This window comes from Bos indicus x Bos taurus, chromosome 13 (assembly GCF_003369695.1).
Source record: "Bos indicus x Bos taurus breed Angus x Brahman F1 hybrid chromosome 13, Bos_hybrid_MaternalHap_v2.0, whole genome shotgun sequence".
Taxonomy (NCBI): domain Eukaryota; kingdom Metazoa; phylum Chordata; class Mammalia; order Artiodactyla; family Bovidae; genus Bos; species Bos indicus x Bos taurus.
Window position 1 is genome coordinate 53,850,120 of NC_040088.1, and position 26,486 is coordinate 53,876,605.

At 38.8% G+C, this 26,486-nt stretch overlaps 1 protein-coding gene and 1 non-coding gene across 6 annotated transcripts; one reads left to right on the plus strand and one right to left on the minus strand.

Moving 5' to 3' along the window:
- Positions 1-1,616: 1,616 nt before the first annotated feature.
- HSPA14 (heat shock protein family A (Hsp70) member 14) lies at positions 1,617-26,480 on the minus strand. Of its 5 annotated transcripts, XM_027559882.1 has the most exons (16): positions 26,223-26,453; positions 25,047-25,127; positions 24,891-24,973; positions 22,069-22,793; positions 21,090-21,588; positions 16,366-16,414; positions 16,132-16,237; positions 15,113-15,203; positions 14,050-14,154; positions 12,826-12,987; positions 11,084-11,239; positions 9,182-9,284; positions 5,418-5,630; positions 4,840-5,013; positions 2,813-2,883; positions 1,617-1,956 (listed from the first exon to the last, which is right to left on the minus strand). In XM_027559882.1, the coding sequence occupies exons 4-16, from the start codon at positions 22,625-22,627 to the stop codon at positions 1,878-1,880; spliced, it is 2,367 nt and encodes a 788-aa protein (XP_027415683.1). In that variant the 5' UTR covers positions 22,628-22,793; positions 24,891-24,973; positions 25,047-25,127; positions 26,223-26,453; the 3' UTR covers positions 1,617-1,877. The 5 variants fall into 5 exon arrangements, with proteins under 5 accessions (XP_027415683.1, XP_027415687.1, XP_027415684.1 ...); XM_027559886.1 differs by lacking the exons at positions 21,090-21,588; positions 22,069-22,793 and having other exon boundaries at positions 26,223-26,480; XM_027559883.1 differs by lacking the exons at positions 25,047-25,127; positions 26,223-26,453 and having other exon boundaries at positions 22,069-23,050; positions 24,891-24,975.
- On the plus strand, positions 4,388-4,511 carry LOC113903793. Its single transcript, XR_003514326.1, has one exon. It is a non-coding gene; the product is annotated as a small nucleolar RNA SNORD22 (small nucleolar RNA).
- Positions 26,481-26,486: the final 6 nt, after the last annotated feature.

Sequence of the window (26,486 nt, forward strand, 5' to 3'; positions counted from 1 at the left end):
GGGTTGGGATACAATGGTATCTTAGACTTAAGAGTCTCCTGCTCTCACAATGCTTAACAATCCAGTGGAGAAAGCAGTCAAATAAGTAAAGTGTTACCTGGATATGCAAGGAATGAAAACTCTTGGATAAATGCTTATGACATTTTACTCTGTAAATTTCACTCATCTATTTCAGGGGTTGACAAACATTTTCTGTAAAGGGCTAGACGGTAAATATTTAAAGCTTTGTGGGTCATACAGTCCCTGCTATAACTACTCAACACTCCCATTATAGTGAGAAACGGCCGCAGACAATACATACACGATTGAGTGTGGCTATGTTCTAATAAAATTGTTATTGACAAAAACAGGTGTAGGGAGGACACATTGCCAACCCCTGGTCTAAACAGCTAATTATAGCTACAAAATAAAACCCTACAGCACTTTTCCAAAGCATAACTGAAAGCAGATGTAGCAGTTCAACTAGTTCAGCTGGTATTTTCCTAAATTCTAGAAACACTTAATAGCTTATAATCATTTTATTTCAAAATCTTTAAAAACGTTTTATTTATTTATTTATGGCTGCACTGAGTCTTCGCTGTTGCTCATGGACTCTAGATTGTGGGCTCAGTGGTTGTGATGTATGGGCTTAGTTGCTCTGTGGCATGTGGGATCTTCCCAGACCAAGGGTAGAACCCACGTCCCCTGCATTGACAGGAGGATTCTTAATCACTGGAGGATCAGGGAAGTCCTTATTTCAAAGTTTTTAAAACTTGGGACAAGATAATAAAAGATAACTAAGTACTTCGCCTTTAATCAAAGGACAGACCTTTGAGGCTGCTTCTTTGTGGACTTATTAGACTCATACCTGAATTTTCCTTGGTGCTTCTGTCCATAATTTGATGCAGAATAATAGATTTAAGTTTAGTTTCTCCATTTAAGAAATAGAAGATTACTGCCATCTGTCTCCATAAAAATCAACGGTAATAATAAATCACATTTCAAAGTCTTGAACAGGTGAAAAAACAGCAGAGTTTTAAAATTTTACTGGGTAAAGATATTTCTCCTTCTCAAGTCCACTGGGAACCAAGGAAAGAAACGAGTGGAAAATCCTCCCTTGGTAATGAAATCTAGAGTCTGATGCACATGGCTCACCTTCAAGCTCTCTCTTCAATACAGGCAGATTAGCTGTCTTGTTTTACTAAGAGAAAAAGCTTCTTCCTCAGTATCCACCTAAGTATTCTCAATGCACTAGTCAGCATTTTCTGGTGAATAGAAAGTGGCTAGGCTTTTCTTCACAATAAAAAAAAACTTTCAATTTCAAATGAAAAACATGTTTGTTAGAGGGAAAAAAATCAACCTCAAGATAATTATAAAAAGTGTATCCCGTGTATTTCCCTCCACTGTTAAGAGTCTGGTGTTCAATTGTCCATCCTTTTCTCTACATGTGTCACATGTGGATTTATAAACAATTGTGTGTTGTTGTTTTTTTTAAGCAAAAATGGTATCTTACTTTGCATATGGCTCTATGGTTTCTTTCATTTAACATCAAAGACTTTTAAACTGTTCTTAGCTGATTAATAAGAATTTCTTAAAATTAGAAATTGTAAAGACAGAAAACATTTTTAACTGCAACATTGAATTTCCAGTAAAGTTTCCTTCATTTTATTCTAAGTAGGTTCATGATAGAAAAAGTTCTTTGTATTTCCCGCTAATAATGGAAATCTTTAAGTGGAAAACAACAAAAATAAGTTTGCAACAATTACCAATATACTATAGTTTAATAGAAACATAGATCATACAGGTAATTTGAAAAGTATTTTAATATAAACATTCTTAAACAAAATGAAATAATGTTGACATTTTAGATTTAAAAAATTCATGGTTCCTCTAAAATATTAAGATGCCACCTCTATAGTAATTGCCTCACATTTTCCAGTTTCTTGATCTGTGCACGTCACGTGTAAAGATCCATCCCTGTGCAAACAAAAAATAGTAACACTTCATAAGCTCAATTTATAAAAGCAGAAAGTTCGTAAGAAACTACTTGAGGACTTTGAGTAAATAAGAGATCATTTTACCTTTTGAAAGAAGAGTATTAAGAGACAAATAACTGAAACACAACTTCATGTCTTTACATTTAGAATCATATGCCATACTTGGGTAGTTGTTCTTTAAAAATCTCCTTCTGTGTCACTCTGATGAAGGTTGTATTCCTTGAGAACCCATGATGATAAAGACCTTGAGTTGAAAACTTTATGCAAGTTCAAGATACATTGAGTTGTTTTCAATCCCAGGCCATGATAGATCTACCCTAATGAATTCTACATTCTGGCTAAATATGATTTATGGAATAAATTGCCCTTAACGTTGATTTGGAAATGATTTACTTGTAAGACATAGTATTATGGATGGACTATTGTTAAAGAAATGATAACAGCTGAATTTAATTTGTAGTATATGTTCTATAGATTTCCTGTTGAAATACTGAAATAAACTTACCCTTTCATAGGACAAAAATCAATTATGTAAACCTTAGGAAGTCATATTTAAAGTTGATAAAAATTATGTCTCAAACTTGCATGGACCAGTTTTTAGGTTGAACTACACCCATAATAATAAAAGAAGTCACAAAAAATTCAGAATGGTAATGACTTGAGATATACTTTTCTTGGCAAATACAGTTAATTTTACAGGGAAAAATTTAAGTTACTGATAAGATCTTTACAAGCTTTTAATGATTTTCTCAGAGTGACAACAGATGAATCAATGGAAAAAAAGGCAGAATCTCAAAGCAAATTTTCTTAACATCAGAAGTACATTAATTTTTTACCTTTTCATAGTAAGAACAGCTAATATATCACGTAATCCATTTTCTTTTTTATCTAAATCTTGGAGCACAACCTGTTTAGGCAAAAATAATACAAAGATGATTCAGTATTTTGACATTAATAAACTGATGCATCAATTATTCCAATGGACTAAATCTTATTCATTACTGAAAAAACCTTTTAAAACAGGGCTGTTTTCAGTTCTTTTACCATTTATCATAATTCAGAGCATAGAATTAAGCTTTCTTAACTGACACGTCTCCTCTAAAAGGAGGGCATGGAAGATAACTAATATTATTTGTTCCTCTTAAATGTCATGTCCTAGATTAAAATGATACTGTTTGTTTCAGAAAATAAAGACTGTTTTTCTTTTTGGTGACTACACTATTACAGTAATGCGTACATTACATTTTGGCAAGCCTTTTATATATACTTTAAAAAATTCAAATATTTTCAATGCACTTGAAAAAACCATTTAAAAGAAATACATGTCAACTTCTTTTGTACTACTATGATTACATTTGTAAGTAAGAATTATTAATGGATTTACTATAAAATTACTCGGTTTCCTAAAGAAAGGCATAATGACAGGTCAAGTTTGAAAGTGACTTTTCAGATTTTGCCAACATGAAATTTTATGACCTTAGGTAAACACCAAGTTTACTCATTTGTAAACTGAGGCAGTTAGAAGAGATGGAATCTGTAAAAGATTCTCTTCCAAATTCAGTATTATGTGACTATTTTCCTTTCCAGCATCTGGTAGCTACAGAGTCTCAGAGTAGTGTGTCCAAAGAAAATGTAAGAAATGCACTGATTCAAGAGATGAATACTACTTCCATCTGAGTTTAGAGCCTGGTGCACAGCAAAATACTTTTATAGTGATACACTGCAGAAGCATATGGAGGAGCTTTGAAACCTTTACTAGCTTGAAGGAGCCCAGGCAAGAATACTGGAGTAGGTTGCCATTTCCTACTCCAGGGGATCTTCCCAACCCAGGGATTGAACCCAGGTCTCTTGTGTCTCTGGCACTGGCAGGCAGATTCTTTACCACTGTGCCCCTTGGGAAGTCCATTACTTCTTGGGCATGTTTCTAAGCAAATTACATGGCTCCACCTGATACTTTTTAAAGGATGTAGAGGACCATATCATATGATCCAAGCATGTGGTATTTGAAAAAGCAAACTTATCCTATGTCAGAGGCAGCATGCTGCAATGGCAAGAGCATGGGCTCAGGAGTAAAACCAACCTGAGGATAAATCTCAGCTCAATCAAGCACAAGGTATTTACTATCATGAGCCTGTTTCTTAATCACCTATAAAATGCACAACAATGTCTATCTCATAGCATTTGGGATTATGTTTGTAAATTGCCTAGTAGAGCACACTTGGCATTTAGCAAACAAATAAATGTCATTTCCCCTGCCACTGACCTTATTGTCAAGGAGGGTAGAGAGCACAAAGAGAAGTAGAAACACAACTGTACTTCGTTTTCGTTTTCCTCTTTCAAATTGAAATAGCTTGTTTCTTCTCTTTCCAAAATGAATAAGTACAATTAATCCATTCATAACAATGTGTTAATCCCAGTGAAGAAACATTCATGTCTTATTCCCTGTCCTAGTCCCATAGCCTGTAAAGGTGAACCCACTGGGGTTGGCTGGGGGAGAAGAGGAAAGTTCATTCCAGAAGGAACTGTCTGAGGGATCCTAAGAATTTCTAAACAAGGCAAAGAGGGGAATAAATGACTGATTGAAAAGTAGATTGTATTTTTTTGTTGGGTCTAAAGAAAGAACAAAGCACACATGATGGAATCCAATATGAAGGAAATAAAAAATGAAAATTTTTTGTACAGATTACCTGTTCAAATTAGCATATAATCATTTCAGCCTGTCTAAATAAGTTTTGTTTTAAAAAAAAAAAGTTAAATGTCCTATATGCACAGTTTATGAATTAATGTTAAACTGAACCTAAACCAGAAGGAAAAGCTAAATGGTTTCATGTGATTAATTCATAGTATAATCTGATATATTCACCTGTGCAAACTTGTTTTCTACTTTTGCAGAGTTTTTCCCCTCAGACTCATAGAGTTCAAGACACACTGAGGATATACTTCCAGGGGCCTGTAATGTGTGTTGTCTTCGAGCTGGCAAAGGAGTCCCTGATGGAAACAGTACTTTGAAGCTGTTGGCTCCTGATTCATCAACTCCCTAATAAGCAGGAAAATAATATGCACATCCTTTGATATCATTACAACGAGAAAAAAAATCACTATTAGAAATGACGATATAGTCCTTGTTGATAATCTCAACACTACAAAGCAGCAAAGAGAAGAAAATGGAACTGATCCTTAATCCCAACCCACTTTAAAAATAAATTGAAACATACACTTCTCAACCTGTATTAGAAGCTTATGATTAAAACGATAGCAAATTAAGAAATTAACAGATTAATATCAACTGAAAGAATATCAGAAACTCATTACAAGTAAAATTATAAACCTAAATTAAAAATTTTTACCAGTACAAGGTTTTATTTTAAAAACCGTATGTATGTAAACCTGTGGCAATAACTTTATACTATGTATGGAAAAGTAAAGACAAGCTAAACATACCTTAACTAAAATATCCTTGGCCGAACACTCTATCTGAAGAGCATCTTCCACTGAAAGGCTTTCTTTCCCAATAAGGATTCCTGCTTCTATAGCTGCACCAATAGGGATGACCTCATCAGGAGGAATGGAATTGAGAAGCTCAACAGCTGGGAAAAGATCTCTAATCATTTGCTGTAGCCTTGGGATTCGAGAAGACCCTCCACAAAGGACAACCTAGAAAATAAAAACAATTTTCAGTTTTTTTACTTTTAGAACAATGATTGTTTCTCAAAATTAGATGTAACAGGCCATCTTCATCACATGAAATGGTAAAATATAAGAAGCCCTATTTTGGCATATTATTTTAAACTTATCATATAAAATATACACATATAAACATGCATTTAGTACACTGTTAATATTTAACATATTCTTTACTTATAATGACAAAGTTTAAAATGACAAAAGAGTAAAGAAAGAGCCCTGGTTATGGAGGCCAAGTATCTGAGTTCCAATCCTGGCTCTATCACTTACATGCCAGCATTACTTCAGGGAAAGTCCTTACCCTCTCTGGAAACCTTTTATTGGGTTGGCCACAATGTTCATTTGGGTTTTTCCATAACAGCTGATGAAAAGGAACTTCTTGGCCAACCCTACAGTTTCCTCATCTGTAAATGGAGAGCCAATTTCCTGACTTTGCCAGGATTAAATGTTTCAGTGAATATAAAGCCCATCATTTTCTCCCTCTATCCCTGTAAGAGGATTAAACATCCCCACCCACAGCTACTACCCAGACACTGCAACCCCTCCCTTTTATTTCTCTGCTCCATTCTCAGGACAGGCCATGGGTTTAGCTTTGGCCAGGTGAATGTGAATACACTGGAGTACAACATATCTAAGCAGAAGTTTTAAAAGCCCTGCATGTTCCGCCAGCTGCTTTCCTCTTTCCCTTCCACCACGAGAGCTGCTCCTTTAGCCTGGGTCATGGAATGAGAAGCACACAGAAAAATGCCAAAGCAGTAGACACACGGCCACCTTCAGCTGCTCGTGTGGAACACAAGCAAGAAAAAACTGTTCACTACAGAAAACCAGTGAGACCTGGGGGTTGTTCATTACTGTCACAAGGTCAACAAACTACAGAGACAACACTATATTTTTAAATTCTCAAAAGCTTGTATTTTAGAAGTATCTAGTGGGAAGCTGCTGTATAGCACAGGGAGCTCAGCTCAGTGCTCTGTGATGTCCTTAAGGGGTGATCGCCTCCCCAAGAGGGGGGCGATCGCCTCCCCAAGAGGGAGGCAATAAATGTATACATATAGCTGATCCACTTTATTGTACAGCAGAAACTAACACAACTTTGTAAAGCAATTATACACCAAAAAAAAAAAAAAAAACAAAACCAACCTTAATTCTAAGAATGTACCTGATCTTTAGTCAAGCAATTGAGGATTGTACCATCTGTGATATCTAATGTCAGGGTTGTATGACCAGTTAATGAAGGAAGAGAACTCACATTAACTGATCATCTATGGTACGTCACACCCTGTGCCATACATGGTTTTCATTTAATCCTCACAACAACCCTATAGAATAATAATACTTACTTGAAAGTTAAATATTATCACCCTCCTAGTAAGAAGAGACAAGACAGTAAGGCTCAGGAAATTAAGTGATTGGTCTATTCTGGAACTATTAGCACTGTGAGCTTTCCAATTCAGCTGGATCTGTCTCCAAGCTCATTCCCTTCCCACCACTGCCTTGTATCATTTATACCATGTGCTTTCATCTTTATAAGCCACTCTTCCACTCACGTACCACAGTGCATAGCATATGTATGCAAAAAAAAAAAAAAAAAACCCAACTGAACTAAAACCTCCACAAACAGACAAAAGAATGCAACTTTCATGTTACAACATACACAAAAATAGTGAAAATATAAAACTTTCAAACTACAGCAAATTAAAAGAAAACAGTAATAAATATTTGTCAAACACTTCAACAAAGATGGAACTGGTAAATTCAGAAGCAGCTGAAGAAATGAGAGTAACAGACCAACAGATTTAAATAGGTCAATAAATGAAACCTCGGTGTGTCAAATACCCATCCTCCCTAATAGAACCAAAATTCAATAGTAAACTACATGCCTCAAACGAAGGTTGCAGTAAATAGCAGTTAATTTTCTGATTATACAGAGCATTTACACAAATAAATTTTAAAAATCCGTAAGATTTAATCGACTAAACAGTTAAAGAATACGAAATATTTACACATAAGGAAATACAAACTTACACATTTACTATTTAGTAACATTGACAATACTTTTTCAAAGAGTCCTATAATAGTAAAATATAGAGTAAAAACATCTCTTTTCAACTACTTAATGGAAAATTTATCTTTAAATGTAAAACTCAGTGTCAGCAATGTTATACTAAAATGTCTGTTCTCATACACTGCTGATGAAAGTATGAGTTAATCCAGCTCTTTTGAAAAGTAACTGAAGGTAAAAATAGGCTTCTGCTATCTATATTCTTTGACTCAATATTTTTATTATAGAAACTTATCCCAAAGAATAATCTTAAATATAGGAAGAGATGAGCACCACTTTTCTGGGGAAGGGAAGACCCGATCTAGGAGTTCAAAAGAACAATGAAATAACCTACGGTGCTCTTGCTTTTCTAGGATATTAAGAACCTATTTAAAATTCTTTCTTCAATTCTTATTGACTTATTTAGGCTGTGCTGCGTCTTTGCGGCCGCACGCACTTTCCTCTGGTTGCGGAGAGCGGGGCTGCTCTCTTGTGCAGCACAGGCTCCAGGGTGCGCTAGCTACACAGCTGTGACCCCAGGGCTCTAGAGCACAGGCTCAGTAGCTGTGGCGCACGGGTTCACTTGCTCAGTGGCAGATGGAACCTTCCGGGACCAAGGATTGAAGCCCCGTCTCCTGATCTGGCAGGCAAATTCTTTACCACTGAGCCACTGGGGAAGTCCAAGAGTCTATTTAAAATTGTGTTGATGAAGACTATGTAGTAATATGGACAAAGACATTGGTTATAATATTGTATAAGGAACATAAAATTCAAAATTGTGCAACAAATTTGACAAGTTTATTATAAAGTAAGACACTGGACTATTTTCTGAGTTTTCTTATATGAAAATTCCTTTATCAACAACAATGAAAAAATGTATATATATTGTGAAAGAGTAGAAATAATCTTGGGAAAAAAACTACAAACCAGTAGAATATTCTTCAAAGTCTCTAAATCTTCTTATGCAAGCAAATATGCAATATTTCTCAGCAAGCAGAGAGGAGACCGTTGTACTGGTTAAAAGCAGAACTGGGAACCACACTGAGTTAAATCCTGGTTCTACCACTAGCCACATGATAACCATGAAGCTACTTATATCTCTGTACCTCTGTGCCTCCAATTATAAAATGGAGATAAATAATATCACCTACTTCATAGAGTTCCTGGTTAAGATACAGCAAGTTAATTCATGTAAAACACTCAGAAACAGTGCCTGACACCTAAGAAACACTCTAATATTTGTCAGTTTTTGCTTATATACAAAAAATACACTGAAAAAGAATTTTAATCTTTTTTGCTAATAAACACACAGAACTGTGAGTTCATTAGAGCCATTAATCAAAATTTCCTTATTTCCTAATGTAAGGTAAGAAAATATTTACATGTATAAAAATACTCTTTCGGTACCAAGGGGCCATATCCTAAATTCCCAGTCGAAAACTATTCCTAACATAAATAAGAAAAATACAAAAGTTATTACCTTGTTGATATCATCTGCTGTAAATCCACTTTGTTCTAAGACTTCTCTGATTGCTTCTATACATTTATTAAAAAGTGGAGAACACAGAAGTTCAAATCTTGCTCTGTAAAAACACATAAACACAAAAGAGACAGCAGAAATAAGTTAAACAAGATATCTTTTTCTTGTAAAGGGTAATGTCAAAACCTACTGTAATAGATCTTTTAAGAGTAGGTTTATGATCAGAACAGGATATTAAGCACTCAGCAGAGCAATATCATGGGAGGAAAAAGTCTAGGTTATTCATCTACATACAAATGTATATAATATTAAATTCACATAGAAAAATTATCATACCCATAGCCTGCTTATAAGCTGTCAAAAAACCTAAAAATAAATTCTCAGTGTATGGCATTTCTACCAATAAATCTATTGATTCAAATCAAACCATAATTTGGAAATTTTTGCTATTTTTATGTTTTAAAGTTTTAAAAACTGTTTCTCACTACTTTTCTTTATGGTCTGAGCCTCTGCTGCATTTAAGTTTGGTTATTTTGCACCCCTTGAGAAGCCTGAATGCTAGCAAATAAAATGACAAATTCTATTTCCTTCTTAATAACTGATATGAATAAGCAAACATTTACTGAGTACTTGGACAAACTTAGCACTAAGTTAAATATTCTGGAAACAGAAAAAGTATAAAGACTCTCTTGCCCACAAGAGATTAAAATTCAATGGAACAACTTTCTTTTAGGTTGTAGCTTGAAATGTCTTAAAATATCTAGAGAACTTTCTGGAGCCACTGGCCACTTGAGACTACTGAGCACTTAATTCTGGCTAATGCTACTGAGGAAATGAATTTTTAATGTTATTTACCTATTTAATTAACTAAAAATTTTAAATAGCCACTGGTGGCAGTGCTGACCTGGAATCAGGGAAAACCCAGGGAGAAAGAGGGAGCAAGCTACAAGGGCCAGACAAAGAGAGAATTTAAAGCCTAAAAATAATGTAATACTGTATTCTGGATATTCACTAGGCTTCCAAGTCACCTGTTAGCTTGTTGGGAGGTTTAAATAGTGCTAACTCACGGTAGCTATTAGTGTGGTGAGTAATACACAACACACAATGAGAGAACAATGGCCTCCCCTACCCATTCCTGGGTGGAGGTGCAATCATTTGTAACCAATGTTTTGGATTATGGAAAAGATATGAGCATTAAAAATAATTTTATGCACATTAAACCTGTGTTTACTAAATGTCACAAAAGCTATTAAAATTTAAAATGTTGCCAATGGATGACAAAGCAAATAAAACCAAGACAGAGATCAATCCTCAGAGTAAGGTGACAGGTAATGAGCACGAACCTGGGACTCAAACTAGCTGGGTTTGCATCCCAGGTCTGGATAGCTGGATAACCTTGGACAAGAAACGAAACCTCCTGAGTAAAGTAAGGAAAACAACAGCACTTACCTCATTGGGTTGCTATGAGAATTTGAGAGTTAATACATAAGAACGAACTTAGAATATAGCCTGCCACACAGGGGTAACAGTGAAATAGTAAACAACCACTGATGCATGTGGAAGCCCCACAAAGAACTAGGGACTATACAGGTGGGACTGCTAGTCAAGAAAGGAACTTTCAAGTCTCCCCTTATCATTCTTTCAAAGGCCTGGGATGCTCCTGTCACACACTGCTCCTGGTAGGTTTAACATAACAGGGCAGTCACCACTGACATGATTGCTTTGGGAACAGTCATTTAGTCTGACAAGAGCTGAAAACCCTGGAAGTAGAAACAGAAAAGCTCTCCTTTTATAGTGGGCTAAAAACCTCAAGTGAGAAAATGAAAAATCCAAAGTGAGAAAATTACACCTAAATGTGAATACATTTGGAACTTTTTGAAGTTTTTCGAACTGCAGTTTTACCTGGACACGTTGCAGTCAAAATCCTGACCTTCATACAATGAGTCAAGGAAGCAATTGGCGCTTCCCAAGGTTGACAAAGAATGTTTTGCAGTGTCAGCACCGTTCATCAGCTTCATCATGGCGCGGGCATTTCCTCTCACATCATGTCTGAAGGATCTAAACAAGAAATACAGTTTTTGAAGTTTAAAAATTACTAGGTCATTTAGAATTTATTGTAATTAAAATCTGGATAATCCCCATTAGGATGATTGTAAGCTCATGAATCAGGGACTTCCCTGGTGTCCAGTAGTTAAGACTCTGTGCTTCCACTGCAGGGGGTGCAGGTTCCATCCCTGGTCGGGAAGATCCTGGATGCTGTGCCATATGGCCAGTAAAAAAATAAATAAATAAGCTCAAGAATCAATATTAATACCAGATTTTATTTTTTCAGAATATATAAAGAAAGAGAATTTGAAGAGGGGTCTCAGGAAAAATGAATAACCAATATCCTTAAGACTCTGAATTGCTGGATTGTTTAACCACAGTTATGGACTGCACTGAAGAGGTAGAGGAGCCATCATCTTTTTGCAGATGAGACAAAAGGACGTTGAAGGAGATTCATGCAATTCGGTCAAGTCTCATACTTCACCCTTTACAACCATAGCATGATTCTTGTTGAATGGCATAGAATTATCTGTCCAGCATTAAAAAAAAAAAAAACTAAAAGTGCTTCTTCAAAGAAATTTGAAACCTATAAAATATGTAAAATTACAGTTCTTCTACCTCCAAGGTGAGTTAACTGTTAAAACTGCTTGCTAAGTGGTGACTGATGGCTCTGCTTTTAAACAGGTTTAAAACCCATAATAAAATTAACAGTGCCCTTCCTTGAGTGGGAGGGGCTTCCCTTGCGGTTCAGCTGGTAAAGAATCCACCTGCAATGCGGGAGACCTGGGTTCGATCCCTGGGTTGGGAAGATCCCCTGGAGAAGTGAAAGGCTACCCACTCCAGTATTCAGGCCTGGAGAATTCCATGGACTGTATAATCCATGGAGTCGCAAAGACTCAAACACGACTGAGTGACTTTCACTTTCTTTCACTTTCCTTGAGTTGGAACACCTTTATAACAAAAAGCATCATAGGTCTTTATTGAACAAATGAGAAATTACCACTTTTTCAGGACTTTTTTTTAACCCAGTGTAGTCAAACTGATGAAAACACTACTTTTTAGAGCAGTGATGTCCCAAATATAACCTTTATATATTTGACTCATGATGTGCCAAACAGGATTAGAATTTTGAATGGAATAATTACATCCCGCAACAAAACTAAAATATTCCTTGTGGTAATAGACAGCACATAAGACTGGTTCATTGGAATCTAACTACAACATAATCTTTTACACCTGTAAAAACTGCTCAGAAGGTAGTGAAACCTTACTGCCTTTACCCTCCTTCACCCAAACATAAAAGCAACCACTGACGAATTAGGAAGTTGAACTTGAGATCCAAGTTCATGCAGTTCAGTGTCTGGTGGTCCCTTACACCGAGTGAAAACTCTAAGTATACTGCACTAGGCAGCTGGGTCTCTGCTTTCACCTGTTTGCCAGGATAGATTGTATAATTTCAGACATGAAAATATCCAGTGCCCTGGAAAAACCATGCCCTCCTTTGAAAGAACAATTTCAAATAAATTCGGTGAAAAAAATTAAACCTGAAGCTAAATTTCAGGTTTATCACCAAACGTATCAAGTCCATTAATACTCACCTCTGAAACTCAGAGGCTAGGTACTGTGCTAAGGTTTCTGTGAAGTGGGTACCTCCAATGTTATTATCAGTGTTTGTTGAAAGAACACGGTATATTCCACTGTTAACTTCCATGACACTGATAGATAAGGACGTTCCTCCAAGTTTGAACACCAAAATGTTGCTTAAAAAAAAAAAAAAAAAACCACGAGTAAGTTATGAGAGAATCATAGTATTGTAAAGCCAATTTTGATTTCTTAAACTAAGAAGTCATTTAGTTTAACTCCTGTAAATCACAAATGAGGAAACTGAAGCTCTTACGGGAGAAATTGAGGTGTCCATGGTTATCGCTTAGGAATGAATCAAGCCTAGAAACCAGATCTTCTGATTTTAAGTCAAAGCTCATTTTTATTTAATCCTGCTGGTAAAATTGTATTCTTTCTCACTAATTGGAGTTCAAGACACTAACTTTTCAAAGTAAATAAAAAAGAGATTTGCAATTAAAGTAAGTCTAAGAGCATTAAATATAGAAACTTCGTTAATACTCTTAGTTACTACTGCAATGTCCATGTTCTACAAAAGTTAAAACATATGCAAAACTAGGCATTAATTTCCTATGAGTCAAAATCCAAAATTTCTGGTATTCTACATTTTAGATTACTTAAATTCCTAGTGATTTATATTAGTTTCTTTGTGAGATATGAATAAAAAGATAAAATTAGGGAAAATTAACACATCTGAATTGACATCCCTAAAGTTGCACAATGTGTCAGATCTATTAGGACCAGTTTTACAATTAAATTAGGAGTACATTTTACTATTTCATTATCAAATGAAATCTTAAATTCCCATCCTGTCTTTTCTGTTATCGCCTGCCATGAAAGTCCTCACTGTTTTTCTAAGTATGTTTAATATTCAAATTGGTAGTAAACTTAACAGTGTCCTAGAGCTTCAGTTGTAACTTGGCTGGCTTATAAACTGCAAATCTTCCTTCACTAAAGGGACAAAGTGTTAGATGATAAGAGAAGGGCAGAAGAGCGCAACCTTCCCTCCTGTTATATCTGTTCTCTGCTTTCTAGGACATCTTTCTCATCTATTTGAAAAACTCTAGATGAGGATTTTGATGTCTTTCCATCTATAAAAGCTTGGAATGACTGCACTATATAACAATCTCTATTGAAATAACTGCTATCATCTAAAATGTTTTCTACACTGAAAAACTTAAAGCTGAAAATATGGTTTTTACCTTTTTCCAGTGGGGGAGTCCTGTCCAATTCCGTAAGCCAAAAGAGCTGCAGACGGTTCGTGGATTAACCGCAAAACATTAAACCCAGCAGCTCGGGCTGCTTCCCTGTGGACAATGTGCTTTTAATCAATTTGGTATCGCATGTTCAAGTCTACATTTTTAGAAATGCTCTGCTAAAGATTTTATGCAATAGCAAATAAGATTTCACAAGCAGAACATGAAGGGTAATGATCTTTTAGAAGCAAGATAACAGAACACAAGAAACAGACCTAAGTCTTTAAGTGTAGAGATTAATTTCTCTTTAAAATAATAATGTTCAGAGTCTATTTTCTTGACAAAGAAGACAACATGTGCCCATATTAAGGGAAAGAAAGCTCTCCAAATGCTTGAGCTTACAAATTTCAGAAAGAGATTAGGACATATTTTATAATTCATTTCAGAGTTAATACAATACATATTTATAAAACACTTATAATACATTTCCAATTTCTTTACTTTAGGTTCACAGCTTTAACATTCCACAAGTACAAGTAAACAAAGCAATTCTGTGGCCCAGAAGCAAATCAGATGTTCAGCAAAGCCCTACAAGGAACTCTATCTACAGACCAAAAGACTGGGTGCTTGCCAATTACATTTGCATAACAACTTATGAAAACTAGATACAATTTTTTGTTTAGATGTTTATCTAGGTTAAAAAAAAACTCAAATACTTTCTAAAATTGCTTATTTTTATACAATTCCTACATAAGCCTTAATTACAATACACTAAGGCAAAGTGATTCACAAACGTCAACTTAATCTGGTCATCAAATGTTTCCAATCAAAATAGCGAGGAAGATATTAATACATGCGGTTTCAGGTTCTTTTGACACTTCATAAAATATAGGCAATATTAATGATTATTACCACGATTTTACCACAGGATTTACATATATAAATATATACATGATATACAAACACAACATTTTGTGTAAGGTATTTTCACATATAATTTTACCTTTTACTATATAGCAATGTTGTGAAATTTATATTTCCTTTAAGAGAAACTTCATATTATACTTACCCAAGAGCACTTTTTTGCTTTTCTCCAAAATCAAATGGAACAGTAATGACTACATCATTGGCATCTGAGCCCAAGACAGAATGTGCCGTTTCTGTATACGAAAAAAAATTTTTTTAGTTCATGAAACTTAATGTGGTAATCATGTCATGACATACATAAGTCAAATCATTACACTATACCCTTTAGTTATATAGTGCTGTATGTTAATTATATCTCAATAAAACTGGAAGAAAAACATAAATTCTGACAATACACAAAAATGTCAAGTGATACTGAGGTTTATTTTTTTGTGCCAAAGATCTTTTTATTATAAAGATTTTCCAATTTGTGAGGCTGTCCCACCCCACTGATCTCCTTCTCTTGTTCTCTTAAACTGTGCACTACTTTCTATGGTTTTGGTACAGTTCGTGGACATGTGACTAGGTACTTTCTAAAGTGTGTAGTTCTCAGGCTTCCAAGTTTCAACCACCTCCCAAATGAGATGGGCCCCATTGAGAACGGGCTTCTGATGCACAAAGGTGCAGCCCAACTACCATAAAAGGCTGCCCTCCATCCCAATTACTTTCATCACAGATTCCAGAGCTGAAGTAAGCCTCGTCAACAACCCACTCCAGAAGTCCTCAAGTTGTTCCACAGGAGGCTGCTCAGCTCCAAGCTTTTGCCTGAAGTGATAAAGCCAGACCTACCTAATCTGCTTAAACACTGTGGAGATTGTACTATCTTGAGGGAGACATAATAATTCACTTTTCACCAGCTTACTGGCCACTTTGTCTTTAGAAGTTTTGAAAACGCTGATTTGGCCCCATCCATTTACATTTCTTCCGGGGAAACCACAGTCAAGGAAAAGAAGTCGTCTAATCAAGGTCACATGGCCAGTTAGCAGGCCAGTCAGGTCTAGCATAATTTAGGCCTCCTCACTGCACATCTGCTCAATCACCCTGCTTCGCTCCAGATCAAAAAACACCTCTAGCTTTTTTAAAAGGCCAACTTTTAAAAAGATCTTTTCCTTTACTCAGTACCTTTCATTTTACTAAATATCAGTCTGGCAACATCTTCTGGGCTGACAAATTTCTTTTCTTCTCCAGTATCTATTTCATATAATAACTTCCCATTTTTTTCAATGACCTGTGAAAGAAGTGTGTTAAAATAAGAAATGATTTTAACAAAATACAAAGTTTCAAATCAATATAATTGGGTCACGACCTTGGCAGTTATTCTGTGTAACAGGGAAATAATAATAGAAGCATACTCACTAAACATTTACTTTCCGTGATGTATTTCCGAGACTGAGGATCATCAGAGCTGTCCATAAGACAAATATAAATATTTATATCATCATCATTGATATGTAAGTTTTAAAGATTATATTCTTCAAACCAACAAATATAAAAATATAATTACAGTAATTCCATGAAAGCGTTAATCTTCACATTTGAAAGTAAATAACCCTTACTTGTTCTGATCTTACTATCAATAGATGTTATACATTTGAGAATATTTTCATAGTATCAATTACTTTAAGTCCTATAATATCATATCTTTGATCATATCTCAGAGCCAAACCACTGAGATTAAAAAGGACAAAAGGAGGTAAAACCTCAAACCGGAATACCTAACACCACCTTTGTTGCTTGGTTTCTGAACATGAATCAATGTCTGAAACCTAAAAGCACTGAGCAAAAGTATGAATATTATTATATGTAAAAGTACAGAGTACTACAAGTAGATAGATACTGTCCTATACAAAGTAGGTACTCAAGAAATGTGTATGGCAAGGAAAAAACTAAGACAATGGGTATTACGCTGCTCAAAATAGTAATACAAATTAATGCAGACTAGTGCAGATTACAAAACATTTCCACTGGATCTTCCCAGCACTTAAGCGGGGTTAGTTTGGCAGGTAGTATTCAGGAGTAACAGATTTATAGACAGTCAACAACTTACAAGCTGATAAGGGGAAGAGTCAGTACTTGATCCCAGGTCTTCTCTACCAGGCTAGGTAGACTGCCTTGCAGTGAAGACAGTGAACTACTAAGGTACTTTTGCCTTGAGCAGGGATAAAAGTCTGATTCTTGGCCTAATTTCATCTATAAATGAAGATAAGGTCAATCCTTCCACTTAACCCTTCTTGCAAGGGGCTGCAGCTATTCTGTCCAGAGACCAGTCTTAACTGTTTAGTAGGAGGAGATGAAAATTAACAGTGGCTCTTCACTGAAGGGTTACCAAACATGAGGGCCCTAATCTGTGTAAACAAGGGGGAAATGAAAGGGACTTAAAAATGGGATTAATTTGGCTTAGAACTTTGTTGGCAATATTTGTAGATTCCTCCTATCACCTCCACTATGACAGGTAAGCAGTTTGTCTGACGTCACATGGCTAATTAATAGCACAACTGGCTGGAATCCAGATCTTTCATATAAAGTTTAGTATTCTTTCCATTAACTCCTGCCCTCTTTTCTAAACCCAGTATTTATACCATATCCTGGACAAATATTTTAAGGATAAGAAAAAAAAGACTAAGTGTGCCTATGGTAACTTTTTCCCCCATCAATGCTGTAATGTTGGCCTGACATGTAGTGGTTTAGATGCCTTTAGAACAGAATTTAAGTCAAGCAGGATGATTTCTCTGAGTATGTTATCCGTCACTCAGATAATTTGCCAGAAAAGGGTATTTTAATGGCTTTAAATGGAATTTAATGAACTCTTAGAAATGGCAGTTTTGGACCTGATAGGATTAATGGGACTTAAAGGACTTTTAGAAATGGCAAATTCTTTCTCAACTGAGGGTCTTGTTCATTTGAGGACAGAAAGCACATGTAGCTCTGAAGGTCTCAGAGAGGTAAGGTCCTGGAGGTTAGCCAGTGGATAAGCAGAAAGCAGAGGATGGAGATGATGGACAAATGTTCACAGTAGCGCCAGAAAGTAGTGGACTGACCCACATCTGTGTACAGATAGCAACTTTATTTGTCCACACCAGGATCAAGTCACTTCACAGAGAGACAGAGGGTGGTGGGAGGCTGGTATACACAGCACCATTTACTTTGCAGGCTTCGGGAGGCAGAGCATCACTCCTACCAGGGCACCCTGGCCTTCATCCTCCTCTTTCTTGAAGGGCCCCTTGCAATAGGCAGATCCTCACCCCACACTAACATGCTACTGGGCTTGTTTCCCGCACCATCCCAGCACAGAACCTGTTACAGCCATCTGTCCACTGGGTCCTCATGCGGCTCCTATGAGGTAGCTGGGATGGCCTCCCACTGCAGAGGGGAGGGGCCTGAGGTACAAAACGGTAAAGTGACCTGCTTGTGGACAGATGGGGAGTCCCAGCTGGGCCTAGAGCTCAGGCACGATATCTGGGCCTGTTTTCCTCCAGTCTCCCTTTATTACAACTTCCTCCTCTGAACAGGCTTTGGCCTGTTATTCTGTTGACTTCTTTAGGATCTTTCCCTTTAATCTTATTCCCACCTTCAAGTTACTTTACCCTTCAGGTCTGCACACTACTTCCTCTAAAGTTCAACTTGACCATCATGCTTTAGCACTTCTCTTCTCTCCAATAAATCCCTGCCGGAGTACTTTGCTACCATTAAGTGATTAATAGAGTATGGGCCTAACTGTTTCAAGTACTTCCTTAATTTTTCAGAAAATCTAACTATCTACAGGTAGTGTTATCCAGTTGTAACTGAAATGGATCCCTCTACATAAGGGCCTAAAACAACACAGAAGAAAATTTAAAAAAAAATTATCTCCATTTCCAGGCCTTTTTAAAGCAAGGAATCTATGTCTGGGTATGGAGTTAATACAAGTCCACGAGAAGTCATAAATATCAATACTGTAGAATCTTTCCCTAAAATACAACTGTTAGCAGTGTTTCAAACATACATTAATATGCTGCTGTGACTGAAAACATGACAATCATAATTTCACTTTGTCTTCTGTTATGCTATTCATCTAATTTTCTGGAAGGTACGAGAAGGTACAAACTTCTCTTTAGAGATAAATAAACTGAGGCACAAAAAAAAGACAAGTGATTTGCTCAATGTAACAAAGTGTGACAGCATCAGAACCCAGGAGTTCTAACTCGATTCCAGTGTAGTCTACCTCACGCCTCCTCCATAATCACTTGTTCACCAGAGCAGCTTGCCTGCCTGCCATCTGTTCCTGGTTCCAGGGATGTTCCCACTGTGGTTCGGACCATTTCTCCACCTAATGGTATTTCCAGCATTTAGGTAAGCAACTGAGCTGCAAAATATAAAACAAAACCTCTCCCAACAGGCCTGTACTTTTTATTTCACTCTCTAGATTACAGGAGGGCTTCCCTGGTGGTTCCAGGGATAAAGAATCTGCCTGCAATGCAGGAGACACAGGTTTGATTCCTGGATCAGGAAGATCATTGGAAAAGGAATGGCAACCCACTCCAGTAGTCTTACCTGGATAATCCCATGGAAAGAGGACCCTGGCGGGCTACAGTCCATGGGGTCACAAGAGTCAGACATGAGTCAAGAGACTAAACCACCACCACCACCACCACTAGCTTATAGGAAAGCTTTTTAAATTCCAAGTCTGCTTTTTATATTTCTTGAAATAACTCATGTCTCTTATGTCTCCTGCATCAGCAGGCAGGTTCTTTACTCCTGAGCCACCTGGGAAGCCCAAATAACCACTAAGAGCTTTAAGTCAGGTTAATGATGGTCAGTTATGGCTTCCCTTCTAAAGTAAGTTGGAAGCCTGGCTCAATACCATCTATCTCCTGTAGGAAATGTGTGTGTTTCAGAGAGAAAAGGGGATGTGTCTGTGAAGGGCTGGTGCTTTTAAACAGAGTTATCTGTTGCAGGCTTTCCTTATTCATACCACCCTCAACTGTTACCAAAGCTATTCTCTTCTAATAATATGCCATTAACAAGGTGAACTTTTGTTTACACTTTGTGAGAAAAAGTGACTCTGGAGTTTCCTAGAAGAAACATTTTCTCAGTCTTGCCTTTTGCAACATTCTAGACAGAAAACAAAGACACAGAGAACAAAATTAGCTACAAGTATTTGGGAAGCTTATATAATCCAAATTGTTTCCATGATCTCCAAATGACAAACCAAACCTAAAGATATATAAGTATGAATATAAAGAAACCTAAACATGGAATGCAAAGAATTTACTTATAGGGAGTTATTTTATAAGATAGCCAATTTCTCATTAAAGATTATCAACATGAACCAAAACACATGATTGTGGCTTCCTATCAGTTCTGAACCATATCCATAGAGATAGACTAAGGACAAGTAAAATAGAGGCAAAGATGGTTTGACTATTCAGTGCTTGCTAGTAGTTATGTCACAGACACAGCAAATATAAAAAGGGACCAACACATGTTGTGTCTACATTAGCCTAATGAACTACAGAGAGGTTTTAAGAACTGAAGATTGTAAACTCCAGGAAGCAGTCAAGTTAAACTAGTAGGGATTTAAGCAATGAGGTCATGGTGTACAACCCTAATCCTGTATCTTGTCAACTACTGTGCCTCACCCCAGCCTTCTCTCAGCCAAGGTCATATGCTTTAATAACTTACATGTGTATAGTGCTTTAAACCCTTTCACATCTATTTCAGCCATCTGATCCTCACAACAACCCTGTGAGGTAGGCAGGTTTAGCAGCTGAGGAAGCTGGTGTATAGAGGTAAACTAAAGTGTCTCCCATCAGTGACAAAGCTAGGGCTAACTAGCTCTGTGGCCTTGGTTGCATCCTTTTTCTACTGGGCCACCCCTTGCATTTCTAAAGGGTCTTTCAACTAGTGGAGACACCTGGGAGCAGCCACTAGCACATATGTCCCTACCACTCCACATATTAACCGTTCATCCACTCTTTTTTGTCTGAGGACATGGAAAAGGAGCTGGGGTATCAGGAGGCATTGGTTGGACCCAGGCTCTGCCAGTGTAGGAAATACACTCTTGCATGATCAGCTCCTAACTTTTGGTGTTTGAAATTAACCTCTGAAGCAACTTTTCAAGTCCTAGCTGGAAAGCCCCGGTTGCCTCTTCCACTGCTGTGGCCAAGCGTCTGACCGCAACCACCGCATCCCTGCGGAGCTCGTTGGCAGTGTCCTGCTGAGCGCTGGCCTCCTCGCCAATGGCAATCAGCCGATCCAGTTTTTCTTGCTCCCGCTTTGAAAGTTCTCGTGCCAACCTCCTGTTTTCTGCCAGCTCGGCTGCAATAGTCCTGGCCACTGACCGCCTTCTTCGCCGGGCCCACCTGGGAGGGGGCTCACTGGTCAAAGGTCTATCCCCACCAGAAACAAAAGGAGCCCTGGAGGAGGAGGCTGGAGGCTGCTGTGCGGAGGCCACCCCGTGAATGTTTCGGCTGGAGCTGGAGCAGGGGCTGGGCTCACCGGACACAGCCAGTCTGGTCATGGGGATGCTCTGACAGGGGGCAGCTGCACCTCTGAAAAGGTGATGAGAGCTGCTGTAGCTGGGGGTCCCTTGAGAGCACCCTGCAAAACAAAGCAACAATGTTGCAGAGAGGACATTCCTGCTATGGGAATGCTTGGAGCCAGCTGCAGAGTTGAGACACAAGGACAAAACCAAGGCCTCGCTCTGCAGGGGGTGGGGAAGACTTCATCTTCTCATGCGGGTATTTTGGTCTGCTACAATAGTATGTCCAAAACATCCCCCTCTGCCTTCCATGGAGCTATCCAACCCTTTCTACAGCCACAAGTTCCTAAGTGCCCATTATAAATGATGCCCAAACGAGTTTGGTTCTAAAGAGTACTTGAGGTTTAAAAGAGTTCTAATATCATACATACCTAGGGTTATAGCTTTTAAAAATCTGGAGCCCTTTCTCTCACCATTAGGTTTAAACGAGAGGGCAGGGGCTGAAATAGCGACTATGCTGAAGAGGTCACCATCCAAATACACACTGATGAGAGCCAAGTGACTCTGGGACCCGGACCCTTCACACGCTTGGGGGTTACCTGCACCCGAGGATTCATCCCAGGAGTCCTCGAGGTCACTGGTTTCTGGCATCTGGTCACTGACCCTCAGCTGACAATCATCTGACTCCTTCACTGTTTTCAAAATAGGCTGATGCTCGGCTGCCTGAGTCCTTTTTGCTCCCAGAATGCTGGTCCCCTCCTCCCCTGGGGTGTCAGGGGCTGCTAAATTCAGGTCACTGTGCTTGGCCCAAGCAGCGTCCTCCATTAAGTTGTCTGCATCAGTCACTATCTGATTTCGGAGAAGCTGATCCAAAGTATCATAAAAGGGACAGTGTGGTGGGTCGCCCATACTTGTGGCGTGGGCCACATAGGCCTTTAAATATAATGCCTTCAGGACTTTGAACTTGGAGCGGCACTGACGCTCGGTGCGGCGGAAGCCTTCCTGCTGCATCCGCTTGGACACGGCCTGATAGACATCTGCGTTGTGATGCACGGTCTGCAGGCGCTGAATGTACTCTGCCTCGCCTAGTATGGAGAGAAGCGTCCGTGTCTCTTGTCTGGACCACCGGATGCCCGCACTGCTATTGGAAGTGGCCATGGTGGACTGGGAAGAAAGGCTAGCTGGAGGAGACTCTTGGGCAGGAGGGTGCCGACCTGAAGGTGTGAGGAATTTCTGTGTGCTCCAGTCTATCTCCAGGAGCCAGCCGCTTCTTCCCTCTCTGGGCTAATTGCTGAGAAGCCAGGTCGGAGGACCGCATTTCTGGCTGGAAGGCCACAGGGGAATGAAAGTTACAGGAACGGTGTAAGGATAATTGTGGCAGTAAGTTAAGTGGTGCTACCTGTAAGTAGGTTGCAAAGAGAAAGGATGCCAGGGTTGAGAAAAGCCCAACTCTGGGAGTTCGCTCAGGATGGGGACTGGACCAAGGGCTACAAAGGGCCTTACTGGCTTGGCAACAAGGGGACTGGCTTCTCCACAAAAGGCAGGATGCTTCCAAGGCTGAGACCTGGAACCACCGTGTATCTGTAAAAATCACCATTGTCTTGTAAGTAGATAGACCAACGGGGGCGGGGATGCCTGGATCCCGAGACACATCACTCTGGAGAAGGGATAGCAGGACCGTGGTGCAGTAATATGTGTCTGCTGTGGCTCGTTCCTCACTAACCTTGGCCTGGGTGGTATGCTATGCTGTGTGTTACCCATCTGACTGTCACCACTGCGCTCCTTTGTTAAAAGGTAACTTCCAGGGCCAGAAAAGCAAGCTAAAGTTGTTCTCACTAATACAAAGCTTTTTGCCTAATATGGCAGAAGACATCCATATCTTTATTTCCACCACCTGCCCCCAAATATCAACAAAACCCAAAAAGGGCTCCCAAAGAGATGCACCTATAGAACTATTCTGGATTTTGACCGTGTCAATGCCAGTACCCTGGTGTGATAGTGTAGTATAGTTTTTCAAGATGTTACCAGTTGGGAGAAAATGGTAAATCCAGAAATAGATTGGATCTCTCTGTATTATTTCTTGCAACAATATGTAAATCTACCATTACCTCAAAAAAACAGTTTAATTAAAAAAAATATTATTGGCTGCTTACTTCCTGCCTTTTTTTTTTTCAGTTAATAATTTGAAAAATTTAGACAGCAACTCAATTTATTTTCAATATGCTCAGTACTAAGTTTAGTCAACAGATACATGGATATGCGAGTGTATGTATCTTCACAACAATTTGAATTCTCTCCAAAACACTATAGTTTTTGACTTAATCACAGATATTCTAAAGAAAAAAAAATGAGCATCAAGTTCAACTTACCTAAATATATAGGTAAGAGATAATAAAAAAACAAAATCTGTATGTAATATATATATATATATATATACACACACACATATCAAATTTAATCCATGATTTCCCAAACCTAAAAACAACACAAGGAAATTTCTACTTAAATTCTCACCTGAGTAAGGTAGAAAGGAAAGAACCTGAGGTTAAGAGTTAGGTGTCCTGGACCACAGTCCTGTAGAGTTCACCCCACTAAACTAATTTAGGGATACTGTAACTTCTGCGTGCTTTGAATTTCTTATCCAGAAATGAGGAGGTATAAAATCTGCCCTTCCAATCTTACAGGGATTTCTGTGGATTAAATAATAGATGTGAAAGCACTTTTAAATTTAAAAACACTATATCAAGTATTACAACTCCAATGAAAACGAAAACCCCTAATTTATAATTATAATTTGAGGTAATCTATAATTTGAGGAGACAGAAGTCTGGGGAAGCAGGCCTCTTTAATCTTTTAATTAAAGTTATAGCAGATGATTAACCTGATTCTTAAGACTTTAATTAAGCTGTTTTCCCTAATGATTAAAGGTGTAAGCCAACTGGAAAAGTTAGTTCCCAGAAAGTGTCACAAAGAGATCTGAAGAAGAAAATCAATAGCTTCTACATAAATATTCACCAATTACAATAGACTTTACAAAATTCAACTATAGTGCAAATAAATCTTCAAATTCCCACGCAATCTCGCAGTTTAAAGAGTACTGTAAAAACGTGTTAAGTTCAAACTGCCACCTCTGAATGATACAAATTATCAAAACTAAATGCACACTGGCATCTACCAATACTAACAGACCTGTAAGCGAGAAGCAAATGTCTAAATGTCTCCGTGAATCCCATCTTTGAGAAAATTCAGCACTAATATCAAAAGATAACAGCCTACTGGGGAATTCTGTGAAATGACTCAGTCATTAAAAACAACGAAAAACACACTGTAAGTTTCTAGTTTCATTTCAAATTATGCTTACATTTAAATTATAAACATGTTTTTTGTTTACCATAGGTGAAAGCATTATTTTACTCCATACCTTCTGCCAAGGATCTGCTTGACTTTCATTACTGTGTTTGAAATATTCCTTATTCTACTTTGTTTTGCTGCCAATCCAACAACCTGAAAAAGAGCAATCTATTACAACACGTCATTTTATACTTATTTCAATGTACAAAAATGAGGAGAATGGTACCTCTTCATTTTTTGAGTAAGCAACAATGGCTGGAGTAACTCTGTCGCCTGCATCATTTGCGACCACATCAGCCCGGCCATCCTGGAGGTAAATACACAACTGTATTAGTTCTTTTGAAATGAAATATATAGTCTCCTTAGATACATTCAGACATATGTGGGGCCCTGTGACTGACATATATGTGGAAACAAAAACTGCTTTACTGTATTTCTAGATCTTAATAACCAGAATTCTACAACCAGCTGCCTCTTTTCAGTCTGTTCTGCATAGTTGATAACAGAAGAAACATGATAATAACCTCTCTATATAAAATAACGTGTTAATACATTAACCTTTCTATCTCTTTTCCTTTTCCCTGTAAACGCTAATCTTTCTTCCCTCTTTTTACATATGATGAATTAGCAACAATCCTTCGGCTTTTCCCTACAAATCATTTGACATTTAACCGTGAGACGAGTATCAGGGCTGTCCCTTATGGTTCCTTCCGCCTCCCCACAGACGAGAAGAAGCCCTAAACTCCCAGTCACACACTCATTTCCAGAAAGGACAAGTGACTGGAGCACACACCATCAACTGGCTTCCTACGCTTCTCGGGATTAACAGGTCCAGTTCCAGATCGCCGCCACCTTGCTCTTTCTTGGCAAACGTCCAGAAACCTCCGGGTACCAGACGCTCGGGTCCCCCTCCCGGCATCCTGCGTCCATGAGGTCCCCAGGTCCGCCTTCCTCCTCTAGGCCTCCAGCGCCCAGGACGTGGCCGGGTCCGTCCCCACCCTCAGGGGGGACCTCCAGCTCCCAGCGTGTCCCTGGGTCCGCCCCCCAAACTCCCGGGGCCTCCAGCGCCCAGAACGTTCCCGGGCCCGCCCCCGCCCCTGGGGCCTCCGGCGCCCAGAAAGTCCCTGGGTCCGCCCCTGGGCTCGGGGCCTTCGGAACACAGGATGTCCCCGGGTCCTCCTGCACCCTGGATGTGCTGGGTCCGCAGCTGCCTTTCCTGAGGGGCCGCAGGGGAAGAGGCCGAGTCCGCCCAGCCCTTAGCCCCGAGACTTCCTCGCAGAATCGCCTCTCCGTGCGACGTCCCTAGGCCCGCGATACGCTGTTCACAACCCCGCAGACCAAAGGACTTGGCCTCGTACCCAAAGGACGCTGCACCCGCAACCCAGCTCCCCGAGTCCCTCACCTTATAGACGGCCACACAAGCTGATGTGCAGCCCAGGTGAACCCCGATGGCCGCCATGAGGCGGCAGAGACGCCGGCAGCACTAACGGGTGGTTTCCCAACAGCAACAGCGCCGGGCCGCGGCACAGCCCCATCAAGCACCGCGGAGACTTCACGTTCCAGTCCACCCACTACGCCTCCGCCCTTGCCGAGGCCGCCCGCGTCGCCGCCAATCAGCGTGAAGGTCCCGCCTTTTCTGTCGCGCAGTCGGCGATTAGCTATTGTG

Excerpts from the sequence above, each read along its gene's own strand:
- HSPA14 (XM_027559882.1), bottom strand. The coding sequence starts at position 22,627 with ATGGCCACTTCCAATAGCAGTGCGGGCATCCGGTGGTCCAGACAAGAG. Across the intron at positions 15,204-16,131 it reads GATATTTAGTAAAATGAAAG|AAACGGCACATTCTGTCTTG; the intron begins GTACTGAGTAAA and ends TTTCGTATACAG. Across the intron at positions 5,631-9,181 it reads CAGCAGATGATATCAACAAG|GTTGTCCTTTGTGGAGGGTC; the intron begins GTAATAACTTTT and ends TTTATTTTCTAG.